Source organism: Phycodurus eques, chromosome 10 (genome assembly GCF_024500275.1).
Source record: "Phycodurus eques isolate BA_2022a chromosome 10, UOR_Pequ_1.1, whole genome shotgun sequence".
NCBI classification, from domain to species: domain Eukaryota; kingdom Metazoa; phylum Chordata; class Actinopteri; order Syngnathiformes; family Syngnathidae; genus Phycodurus; species Phycodurus eques.
In genome coordinates, this window is record NC_084534.1 from 28,536,412 (window position 1) to 28,548,709 (window position 12,298).

Genomic DNA, 12,298 nt, shown 5'->3' on the forward strand with positions numbered 1-12,298 from the left:
AAAATCCAGACGTAGACATCAAATATCATATACTGTACTGACTTGGGTAAGAAAGCACAGCATGGTAACAGTAATCATGACAAATACACTTAACTTGTGAGAACCAAAACATGGGTTGTTGCAAAACTATTCGCTTTACACAGATATTAACAGGTAGTAATTCAACCATGTGTCTATTATTTATTGTGGGTCAAGGTGGCAGTGAATGACGTCAATGGGTACCCAATGACTGCATATAAACAAAGTAGACAATGTTCCCAAACAATGTCCAAGCCCCCACAGCTTGTTGTTGACAATTACAAAATGTACTAAACATCAATTGTGTGGTTGACTTAGCTAACCTTAACTTTAGTCGTAGAAGTACTAGCTGTAGTTGACGTTTTTGCTAGCTAAGTTTAAACGCCATTCTTACCTTTCACACCATACGCTGTCACGTCAAAATATTGAAAATGTAATCGTCACCCTGCATACTTAAACGCCTTACTAATAACTTTACATATTAAACAGACAAAAGTGTAACTTACTTGGTGAGTTGTCGATTTCTTTCCAACGAGAACAGTTTGGAGTCTCGCGCCTTCTGGACGCTACCACTTGGCTTCACGGCGAAGAGGCTTCCGGAACTGAGTTGAATGAGAAACAAACATGTCAGTTTGTTGTTACAGCGCAGTTATTATACTTAGTATCATAGATAAAACTTTAAAGCTAATATGACTTCATAATAAGCACTAACAGGCCAGAAAAAACAACGCCATTTAAGATGCCCATTTGGAGAGCACCCTAAACAAAATAGCTCCAGAATGACGCTATTAGTCGCGTCTTTATCCCATGATTAAGCCTTACATTTCGTCCAATTGCATATTTTATGGTAGTTATATTTGAAGTTATATTGATTTAATATGACTTTCGAGACTGTTTATCTATTTACGGTAACGTATAATGTAGTACGACTGTGGCGGAACCATCGAGTGATACCGAAACACTAGCGGACGGTAATGTTGGCCGGACCGTCGTATCGAGCACTTTTCAATGTAGCACTGGCTGGCTCCATGTGAGGTAAACATTTCAGCAGTTTCTCTGTACATGTGAATTACTTCACAATTTGATCGTTTTGGGATTCGAAAAAGCAGTTCAACTTTGATTTGTTTATTTCTATTTCGTAGTTAACTTTTTACTTTAGCTTGATTAGTTTAAAGCTGCGAGGAATGAGTCCACTTGAATGGTGACCATCAAATCACCACTTTTTCGTTTTATTTTGCTGGATTACTACAACATTTGTTGTAAAAATCAACGCGTGATGCGCGTTAGCGGGAACATTTAAGTAAGTATATATAATTTCTATAAATTAGACGATTGATTAACTGGGCCAAGCTGTCAAAAAAGTAAAGCAATTAAAAACAACTATATTTCTTCAATATGTTTCGCAAAAGCAGCCACTTAGTAAGACGTCCTTTTTTAAAATGATGAATATCATTGCAAGTGTTTGTAAATGTACATTACGCTGTAGTATTAGTTTATTTGAGTTTTGATGCCTGTGATGGTGTGCTCGCTGTCCTGTCCTGTCCTGTCCAGCGAGATGCCGCGACTCTACGTGGGCGGCTTGAGCCACTCGGTCACCCAGAAGGACCTGACGGATCGCTTCGGGAAGTTTGGACACGTGGAGGACGTGGAGCTCCGGACCAGACGGGACGACGAGGGTGAGCCGAGCTTTACATGAACACCCCTGAAAACCTATGTGATTAATTGTTTTTTTTCTCTATTTGAAGTCGGATCAGATTGGAATTTTTGTTTGGGATTTTATCCCTTCCCACCAATCAAGTGTGAAACTAAACAACCAAATCAATGTTTTGTGAGCTGCCCATTTTTGAAAATGTGTCTGTGAATGACCCCTTCTGAATTCTAATGGATTGTGACATAAGAGCGGGGCTAATTAACATAATAATGCCAATTTACTCTGTCTTTGACTTGGCAGCTAGGCTGGGTAGAGAAAACTGGACTCAATGCATTAATGAAAAAAATCTCATGTAATAACAGCAAAGTGTGTCATATTTTCAATGGGTTTTTTTAAGTTCCATGTAAATCAAACTGGTGTTCCTTCGCAGGTGTTCCCTACAAAACGTTTGCTTACATCGATCTCAACATTTCTGATACAGACCTGAAGAAGTGTAAGTGAACTTAACAGAAAGATAATTAATTATAAAAAAAAAACAAAAAAAGTAACAATATGTGACAGTGTGTTTTTTGCTCCTCAGGCATGACAGTGTTGAACAAATCCAAATGGAAAGGAGGAACTCTGCAGATCGAACCTGCCAAGGAGAGTTTGCTGAACAAGTAAGCGAGGTCCTCAATAGGCTGATCAACTCGCCTTTCTGCACAGACCCAGACCCAATTTACAGGTGCTTTATAATGTGCCCAGTGAGTTGACGTCTTTTGTCTTCAGGCTGGCTCAAGAGAGGAAGGCGGAGCAGCAGCGCCCCCGTCAGGACGCAGTCGACAAACAACAAAACGCGCACAAGCTGTTGGAGTCTCTCAGCAAAGCCGGCGTGGACAACTTCACCATGAAGGCGGCCGTGCCGGGCACAGAAATCCCAGGACACAAGGTGTGTCCATTGTAAGCCTAATCATGTCATGGTAGTGAAGTTGAACTTGACAAAGTTTTCCAACAGTGGTGGAAGAATACTCTTTTGCAAAATGTCTCAAGAATGAAGATTCATGGTGAAACAAGGAGTTTAGTTCTGCCCCTAATTGATTCATTAATGAATTGATTGATTGTGAGGTGTGTCTCAATATATTTGTCCAGTTTGAGGTTAGAGCTTTACTAGATGTGCAAAGAAACGGAAGTAGTAACACAATGTCTCTATAAGGCCTTGTAAATTTAGATTCAGGACCTAGGAGAAAGACAATAAATGTAGCAATAACAGGAAGAATCAGTGTAGGAAAGAAAGACCTTAGTAAATTGATGAACAATTATGATTGGGTGAATAGGTATGGTGGCGTATGATGGGTTGGTTGGTTAGAGAAGGGTGGGTCGGTAGGTTGTCGTCCAACACGTTGACTGTTTTTTCCTGGCCAGGACTGGGTGGTCAGCAAATTTGGTCGCGTGCTGCCGGTCATGCAGCTGCGCTGTCAGAAAGGCACCAAAGCGCGCACCGTCAAGTACGACCCGTCCAAGTACAGCCACAACATCCGCCGCTTGGCCCCGCCCGCCGCCGCCGCTGACCCCCCGACCCCCGTGGCCCAGCTCACCTGGCAGATTGACGGCGGAGACGACGACATCAGCAAGAAGAGGCGGGGAGAGTTCCCGCCGTATCGGCCGCCAAAGCCCAAGAAGACCAAATCCCTTCAGGATGTGAACAATGCCAGGTCACACACCTTTGATGTTGTTTCCCATGGTGCACCGCTCTCTCTGGGTCAAGTCTTCTTGACCGCTTCTTCCATCTCAGACCGCCGCAGGTTTTCATCGCTGCCAAGCCAGAGAATCATCGGCTGATGAACGGATTCGGACCGGCAAACAACCAGCGGCCAGCTCAGAGGAGAGGACGCAGCCGTTACGAGGACGCCGACGTGGACTCGGACGAGGAGATACGCCGGCTGGTGGCGCTCGAGCCACCTTCCCACGTTGCACCGGGCCAGGACGTGCAGGAGGACAACGTGGAAGTGGTGGGGGACGACTTCTTGGTCGAGGCCGGAGGCTTCCGGCAGAAGCGTGGAGGTAAAACCAGTGTTCAAGTATTACTCTCGTTTTGTCTACCTGAATTTTGGAGTGATGTTTGACTGCATTTGATGTCTAAAGATGTGTGATTGACAAGAAGTAGGGTGATCTGGTTTACACGGGATTACCTTGGCCCTCCCTGGAGTGCTTGGGTCCTTGGAATGCGGAAGGGACGCATTGCGGCCTTTGGGCAGTCGGTGAGCGTTATGGGCCAAGTGTGTCCTGCGCCGTCAGCACAATTCAGCCGCCGTGGGATCCGCGCAGATCCTACTTTGGATCACGGGGCGGAATATGGCCTTTATCCAGATCAAATGTTGCAAATGGATATTTATTTGTTATTTGTTGACTACATTGTTCAGTCCTTTTTGTGAAAATCATTACCATGATCACTGTCTGCTTGACAATCTGGTGGGTAGAGTAGAATAGCTTAACAAATTTGTATCAGTAACTGCTGCTCTGCACATTTGACCTGGGTACTATAATACAATACAACTTTCTTAGGAATTCCAGGAAGACCAAAGAACAACGAAGACGAGCAGGACTACGACTCTGCTGACACGGATGAACTCTTCGCTTCAAGGAAACGTCCTCTTCCTCCTCTGGAGAGCATCTCAGGAGGAAGGAAGGGAAAGGAGAAGAGGAAAAGGGAAGTGAGGAAGAAGAAAACGGGTATTCTTTCCAAGGAGGAAGAGCAGGATGATGATGACGAGAAGGAGAAGGAAGACTCGACTGATACGGAGGAAATCTCCACTTCCAGGAAACCTTCTCTACCTCATCAGGAGAACATCTCAGAAGAAAGGACGGGAAAGGCGAAGATGAAAAGCAAAGAGGAGGACGAGAGGACGAAGGAGACAACTCTTCTTTCCGAAGAAGACGAGGAGGAGGAAGACGAGGACTTCGACTCTGTCGATTCGGACTACGAGGCCATGTTCTCCAACGTCGCCCATCTGGAAATCTCCATGGCCGATCTCCAGAAGCTGGCCGAGGAATCCCGGCAAACCTCGCCTGAACCCCGAGTCCCGCCGGGACGCGTCCCCAAGAAAGGAACTCTGCCCGAGGACATCCTGGCCTCGCTGCTGGCGGACGACGAAACCAAACGACAGTCCAAGAAGAAAGGGAAAAAGCTCGCCACCGCAGCACTTCCCGTCTTTCGGGGCACGGGAATGCTCGACGAGGAGGCGGTGAACAAAACCGACGCTCCGGAGAAAAATGAGGCGAGAGAGGACCGGTCGGATGTTTCTTCGTCGTCGTCCTCGTCAGAGGAGGAGGAGACGACGCCGGTAGATGCGGCGTGTCGCCCGAGGCTGAGCGCCCAGGAGGAAGAGGAGCGGCAGAGGAAGGACAACGCGAGGAGACTGGCCGCCGTCCAGCAGAGGCTGAAGGAGGCGCAGGAGCACAAGAAGCTCCTCCAGGGGGCGCTAGCCCACGTGGTTCGTTGCTTATGAACTTGTCATTGCGTTTACCAGCCGCTTAACACGTACAATCACGTATTGCTCTCGCGGTTGTTGACAAAGTGGTGAAAAATTACAACTTTATTCTTGTAAAATTCTGGCTCTTATATTAATTATCTTGACTCTTGATATTAGCTATTAATTTTGATCTCTTATCAATCAGGATGCTGTGACTGCGAGAACGGGAAAACACATCGTTTTTGATTCCGACAACGACGAGGATGACGATGAGCAGACAACGGTCGCCGACTCCAAGATGTCTCTGCCCCGGGACAAGCAATCAGAGGAGGACGACGAGGCGGCAGCCAATGAGAGCGTCCCGACGAAATACAAGGTGAACTGCGAACTTTTAACGACGACTTCCAAGCATGTCGGCAGGCTCCTTTTCATGCGTGTTACTTGCGTGTTGCGTTCAGGCGCGGGAAAAGGCGTCAGGCCCTCGGCTTTTCGACAGCAGTGAGGATGAGGAGGACGGCGACGAAGAGGAAGATGGCGGCAGGTTCAACATCAGGCCACAGTTTGAAGGACGAGCCGGACAGAAGGTGAGAAGTTCATCTACAACCCCAATTCCAATGAAGTTGGGACTTTGTGTTAAACATCAATAAAAACAGATTACAATGATTTGCAAATCATGTTCAAGCTATATTTAATTGAATACACTACAAAGACGAGATATTTCATGTTCAAACTGATCAACTTGATTGTTTTGCGCAAATAATCATGAACTTAGAATTTTCTGGCTGCAACACGTTCCAAAAAAGCTGGGACGGGTGGCACAAAAGAGTGCGAAAGTTGAGGAATGCTCATCAAACACCTGTTGGGAACATCCCACGGGTGAACAGGCTCGTTGGGAACAGGCGGGTGCCGTGATTGGGTAGAAAAGGAGCTTCCCTGAATTGCTCAGTCATTCACAAGCAAAGATGGGGCGAGGTTCACCTCTTTGTCAGCAAGTGCGTGAGAAAATAGTCCAACAGTTTAAGGACAATGTTCCTCAACGTACAATTGCAAGGAATTTAATCATGTACGGTCCATAATATCATCAAAAGGTTCAGAGAATCTGGAGAAATCACCGCATGTAAGAGGCAAAGTCGAAAACCGACATTGAAAGCCCGTGACCTTCGATCCCTCAGGCGGCACTGCATCAAAAACCGACATCGATGTGTGAAGGATATCACCACGCGGGCTCAGGAACACTTCAGAAAACCAAAGTTCCAAAGCCAGCATCTGTGATGGTATGGGGCTGTGTTAGTCCCAATGGCATGGGTCACTTACACATCTGTGAAGGCACCATTCATGCTGAAAGGTACATACGGGTTTTGGAGAAACATATGCTGCCATCCAAGCGACGTATTTTTCAGGGATGCCCCTGCTTATTTCAGCAAGAGAATGCCAAACCACATTGAGCACGTGTTACAACAGCGTGGCTTCGTCGTAAAAGAGCGCGGGTACTAGACTGGCCTGCCTGCAGTCCAGACCTGTCTCCCATTGAAAACGCGTGGCGCATTATGAAGCGTCAAATACGACAACGGAGACCCCGGACCGTTGAACGGCTGAAGCTGTACATCGAGCGAGAATGGGAAAGAATTCCACCTGCAAAGCTTCAACAATGAGTGTCCTCAGTTCCCAAACGTTGATTGAATGTTGTTCGAAGAAAAGGTGATGTAACACAGCGGGTCCTTGTTGTTTAGCTGATGGAGCTGCAGTCTCGCTTCGGCACGGACGAACGTTTCCGCATGGACTCTCGCTTCCTGGAGGAAGAAGAAAAGGACGACAGCAAGGCAGAGTCAGGTCAGATCATGTCAACGTTCTGTGAAATATTCATTCAGAAGTATTCTTGAATAATCCCCTTTCAGCTGAATTTTTTCATCTAAAATTGACATTATTCTCATAAATTTAAGAGTGATTTTCATGAAATAATTATATAATTATTTCGTGTAATGTTTTTCTCGCAAAATTCTGTATTTTTTCTCAAAAAAGTGTGGACCTTCTCGCAATGTTTACGTTTTACTCGTATTTCATATATATTTTTTCTTATCAAGTAATGATGTTGTTCTCATGAAATTGGGATTTTATTTCCTAAAATGACAACTTTTTTCCGAGTAAAATCTAATAACTTTTGGATTTTGAACCATTTGATTCTCTTCAAATTGGAAAGAAAATTCGCATTTCGCATTTCAATTTTGTTCTCCTTAAATTATAACATTTCTTAATGTCATTCTCTTAAAATTAGAACTTTTGTCTTTATAATTTTTGAAATGTTATCTTCCCGTCCTGTGTAATTTTGTTCTGCTAAAATTAGGACTGTTTTCTTCCTCTCGTGATTTTCAAAAATGAGGACTTTTTTATGTTTTTATCTGTTTTATTTTCCTTGAGGCTATTTGCCGCCAGAGTCTTCTTTGTGGACGGTAAACGGACTGTTGTCGTTGCCTTTGTCGTTGTCGTCGATGACGACGATGCAGAGACGAGCGTGGCGGTGGATGAGGATGTTCTGCGGCAGGTGGAGGAGAAGAGGAGGAACATGTCCATCCTTGAGAGCCTGCCGGGACTTCACCCCAGCAGCGGAACGACCGCCGCCAAGACCAAAACCTTCAGGTCAGCCTCGCGCGCGCGCACGTGCACACGTGCGCACACACATGTAAACATACACCTGGCGTGCACGTGTGCTTTGCAGAGACATGTCGGCGCTGCACTACGACCCGAGCAGAGCAGAACACGCCGCCTTTGAACGCAAAGTGGACGACAACAAGGACAGGTAGCGGCGAGGACGTGCCACAACCGCTCAGATGCCCGTCGCACTTGTGCGGTGTCAGAAAAGCGCAAGAAAGCCAAAGAACAAGCCAAATGTGGGGCGTAAATGCTGGAGTGGGCAAACTTTTGTGGTCAAGGGTCACAGTTGATTTTTACAACACGAAGACGAGCCAAGCTCATTTGTGGATGAGGTGAAGCTAAAGTTTCAATCTGGATGTCAAAGCGGTTATTTTACCACACTAAAGTACTCATTCGGGCTCATTTGAAGTTGATTCATAATTCAATTTATTTTGATCGACCAATTATGTCATCATAGTTTCGTTTCATAAGAAAAAGATAATTCATGCTCACTTTTCAATTGTATTTAACATTTTTGTAGTTATAAATTAATTAACCAATTACTTAATAAAGTGCAATAAATGCATTTTTTAAACTGATACTAAAACTTAATACTAATACTGTACAATTGACTATTTTACTAAAAAAACATGAATCATGCACATTTTTAAGTTGTATTTATAATTCTTTCGAATTCACCAATTATTAATAAAATAGTATAAAGGTTAAATGTTTTATTTTCGTTTTACATACAATTGTTTTCATAATAATAAATCTTGCTCAGTTTTAAATTATCATTATTAATAATGTTGTAATAATTAATTAACCAATTAGAATTGAGAAAAATAGTATAAATGTGAATTCATTTATTGTACTAGTATTTTTTTATTTTATGTAAAAAAAAAAAAAATGTTTGTAATAAAACGATTATTCGTGCTCATGTATAAATTTCATTTATCATTAATCATATGATAATCAATAATTACATGGAATAGACTATCTCTCTCTCAATTTTACGACACCGCCATTTTTTTCTATTTCATGGAAAAGAATAGTTTATCTTCATTAAATGAGAATTCGTGGTAATACTAACTAATTTGATTAGAATTAATTAACCAATTATTTAATAAAGTAGTATACATGTTAACATAATTTTATATTACTAGAGTTTTTCAGTTTTATGTTTGTTACTAATACTGTAAAATAATATACTCCTTTTTGTATTATAATGAATTTAAGTATAATAAATGAACCCATGTTTTTAGAATGTATAAAAAAAACTATTCATTTGACCAATATTTCGTTTATTTTTTATTATTTACAATGTAAATCAATTAACCAGTTTATGACAGAAATGAATTTTAAAAAAAAAAATCTATAGATATATTTTACTGAGCCAATTTTAGGGGTGAGGAAACGTCTAAATTAGTGATGAGCAGCGCTTTAGAAATCAGTTCCATCATTTCCTGTTCTACGGTTATCGAGGCACTTTTAGCGCACGCGTGACCGTGACGTCCCCCTGCGCTCTTTGGCAGCAAATCGGCCCGGCGGAAGAAGCGCGAGGAGGCTCGGAAGCTTCCGGAGGTTTCCAAGGAGATCTTCTACGACGTGCCGGGCGACCTGAAGGCCATGTTCGGACCCGTTGCCGACGGCGACGACCACCGGCGGCCCGCGGACCCGCCCGAGACCGGCTGGGACCAGGAAGACGAAGACAACGATGAAGAGCGGCTCCCGCCGGAAGAACATTCCGGCTTCATGTTCTCCTTCTTTGGCGACGAAATCCAGACGGCAAGTCGACACGCTGGTATGTTTTTTGGACTCGTATACAGTTGACCTCTGCATTTTAGTTCAGTTCGGCATCCGTGGATTGAACTTTTCAAAGAAACGCCCGCTTATTTCCTTTTGTGTGTGTGTGTGTGTGGGCTGAGGATATAAATTTGAAAATCTTTTTTTGTTAGTTTTTTTTCCTGGCAATTATAAGGAGCGTTAACCTCGAGCGGATTTTTGCTCTTTGGCGTCGGGCACGGTCCCCCGCGATTTTCAAAATGGCAAAGATGCTCATGTGGAAACGTCCCTTTTTGTTCTAAAAGTAAAATGACACTTTCGATTTTATTGTCGTAAAACTCCAAGTCGTAAGACTCTTTGTCTTCGCCGTCTTGCAACAATTTGTTTTGGCAATTTATAGCGCTGCTCTCCAACAAGTACAAAGTCAAATTATTGTTATTGCGTAGTTCTGAGAAAGTGTTGACATTTTTTTCATAGGGTTTCAATTTTATTCTCATGAAATTCCAATTTTTGTATTGTAACATTTTTCTGGTAAATTTAAGGCTTTACTGTCTCATAATGATGCAGTTGGATTGTCATTCAATTTGGATTTCTTCTAAATTTGGACTTCATCATTGTAAAAGTATGACTTTGTTTTCATAAAAAGTTTGAGTTTTTTCTGGTCTTCTTTTGATTCGATTTTCTTAAGATTTATATATTTTTCTTCCTAGTAAAAAAAGGATTTAGGACATTTTTTCTCATATTTCAATTGTATTGTCGTGAAATTATTTTTTTTCTTTCATCTACGGCTCTTTTTCTCCTGTTTCAATTTTATGATGCACACTTTGTGTTCGATTCTTTTTTTTTTTTTTTTTGCTGTAAAATTGCAACTTTATTCTCCGAAAATTAGGACTTTTTTTCTCCCTGCTGTTTAAATGTTATTGTCGTTAAAATGGATTTTTTTGAAACCCTTTTTTTCCTCCTGATGTTTCGGTTTTGTCTTCGTGCAAGTCTGACTTCCTTCCTTTCCCCCCAAACTTGTACTTCGCGTCTGTTGACGACGTTCAGAGTACAAGGCGGAGAGCGTCCAGGCCGCCGAGGTGTTGCCGTGGCAACAAGACCCCCGCCTACGAGACAGCAGCGAGGAAGAGGAGGAGGAAGAGGAGGAAGAACAAATGGAAAAAAGCGAGGCGGCGCCTAAAAACACAACGTGAGGAAACGCCCTTTGATTACTCACCTGCAGATGGGGCAGACCTGTGCAAATGTCCTTTTCGAATGTTTGCTGACCTCTGAAAACCTTTTCGCAACATCTGGCAAGTGAAAGACCAAAGAGGATGATGAGGATGACGATGAGGAGGACTTGTTTGTTTTTGTCCACAGAGAGGAACTTGTTCCTTCCACAAACAATTTCTTCTTCTTCCGCCTTGATGACAGCAGATTGACAGGTAGTGTCTGTGCGCGTGCGAATTTCCGTTTTTTGTGTGTGTGTTTGTCATCATTTGCACTTGTTGTGTGTGCGCGCCGTCGACCTTTCAGAGGGTCCCCGCCGCTTCCGTCGTCCGTGCCGGCTGGAGGACGAGCGAGACGAGTGGGACGAGAGGAGGACGGCGCTCAGACAGGTGAGCGAACGCGCGGCGGCGACATTTTCGTCGTATCCGATCGGACGTACGCTGAAGGAGTCGTTTTCTCTTGTTTGTTTGTTTTTGTTGGCACTCAGGAGTACCGCAAGAAACACAAGGACGCCCGCAGGAAGCTCAAATCCTCCCAAAACACTTCTTGAACACTTTCAACCTCCCACAAACACCGTGCGTTAAAATCAGCATGCGGAACATAACGCTGCTTCTAGAGGGAGTGGTCTGAAAATGAAATATGATATCATGTCCAGTCTAACAAGACCGAGCTATTAAAGTATCTTTTGGCATTTCTTTTGCCAACTGAGGTCTTCCACACTTCATCACAGTTTCCCTTTGTACCTTCAACCATCTTGTATGAGATCATGTCAAATAAAATGAGGATTTGGATTTTCGCTTTGTGTTCAGTTGTTTCTACCCACGCTCACTGAATTTTCCGACATTAGTCTTACAAAAAAAGAAATAAATAAATACCCTCGTTAATATTTGTACATAATATTTGTAATGCCGCTTCTTCTCATCAAAACATGCCTCACAAGAAAATTGCAACTTTTTTGCTCATACTTTTTCATTTTTAGTTTTGTAAAATTGGGAATGTTCTCTTGTAAGGAAGATTCTTTTCCCTCAGAGTATTATTCCTTTGGAAAGTAAATTTAAGGCTTCATTCTCCTGAAACTGAACTTTATAGCCTCATAATGTTTCTGTTTTATTCCTTATTTGAAAATTCTGACCTAATTTTGGATTTTTCTCTCTTTAATGTTTCAAGTTTATTCTTGTAAAATTTATGATAAGATTTTATATTCTCTTATGATAACTTTATATCAAAATATGGACTTTCCTTCTCATCCTTTTTTATTATGGTAAAATTATGACTTACAAAATGACACCTTTATTCTCAGAAAATTCAAATTGTTCTTCCTCGTTTTTTTTTTTTCCTCCTATAATGACAACTTCACTTTTGTAAAAAAAAAACAAAAAAAACATTTAATCATTATAGTTTTTTGGGGATGTTTGAAAAATGTAACTTTTTCCCTCATTTTTTTTGTTCTTTAAAATTCAGACTTGTACATTTTTAACTTTGTCAAAAAAATACAATTTATATTTTAATAAAAATGTTTCAATTGTCTTGTAAAATTGTGACTTGTAAAATGCTAACT

General features: G+C 42.3%; 2 protein-coding genes across 4 annotated transcripts in view; one reads left to right on the plus strand and one right to left on the minus strand.

Moving 5' to 3' along the window:
* cenpp (centromere protein P) overlaps positions 1-605 on the minus strand; it is a 78,563-nt gene extending 77,958 nt beyond the window's left edge. The window contains exon 1 of the mRNA XM_061687240.1: positions 525-605. The gene's annotated coding sequence lies outside the window, so the exon portion shown is untranslated. The remainder of the gene's footprint in view (positions 1-524) is intronic.
* On the plus strand, positions 4-11,536 carry nol8 (nucleolar protein 8). 3 transcript variants are annotated; one of them, XM_061687234.1, is made up of 18 exons: positions 4-46; positions 1,570-1,694; positions 2,100-2,162; positions 2,250-2,328; positions 2,438-2,597; positions 3,071-3,360; positions 3,441-3,709; positions 4,211-5,139; positions 5,324-5,494; positions 5,577-5,702; positions 6,849-6,948; positions 7,620-7,752; positions 7,832-7,912; positions 9,282-9,550; positions 10,579-10,720; positions 10,891-10,955; positions 11,047-11,129; positions 11,228-11,536. In XM_061687234.1, the coding sequence occupies exons 2-18, from the start codon at positions 1,574-1,576 to the stop codon at positions 11,288-11,290; spliced, it is 3,144 nt and encodes a 1,047-aa protein (XP_061543218.1). In that variant the 5' UTR covers positions 4-46; positions 1,570-1,573; the 3' UTR covers positions 11,291-11,536. The 3 variants fall into 3 exon arrangements, with proteins under 3 accessions (XP_061543218.1, XP_061543217.1, XP_061543215.1); XM_061687233.1 differs by lacking the exon at positions 4-46 and adding an exon at positions 1,038-1,053; XM_061687231.1 differs by lacking the exon at positions 4-46 and adding an exon at positions 1,040-1,318.
* Positions 11,537-12,298: the final 762 nt, after the last annotated feature.

Coding starts and splice junctions, on each gene's coding strand:
- nol8 (XM_061687234.1), top strand. CDS start 1,574: ATGCCGCGACTCTACGTGGGCGGCTTGAGCCACTCGGTCACCCAGAAG. Junction 1,695..2,099: donor GACCAGACGGGACGACGAGG/GTGAGCCGAGCT, acceptor GTTCCTTCGCAG/GTGTTCCCTACAAAACGTTT. Junction 5,140..5,323: donor AGGGGGCGCTAGCCCACGTG/GTTCGTTGCTTA, acceptor CTTATCAATCAG/GATGCTGTGACTGCGAGAAC.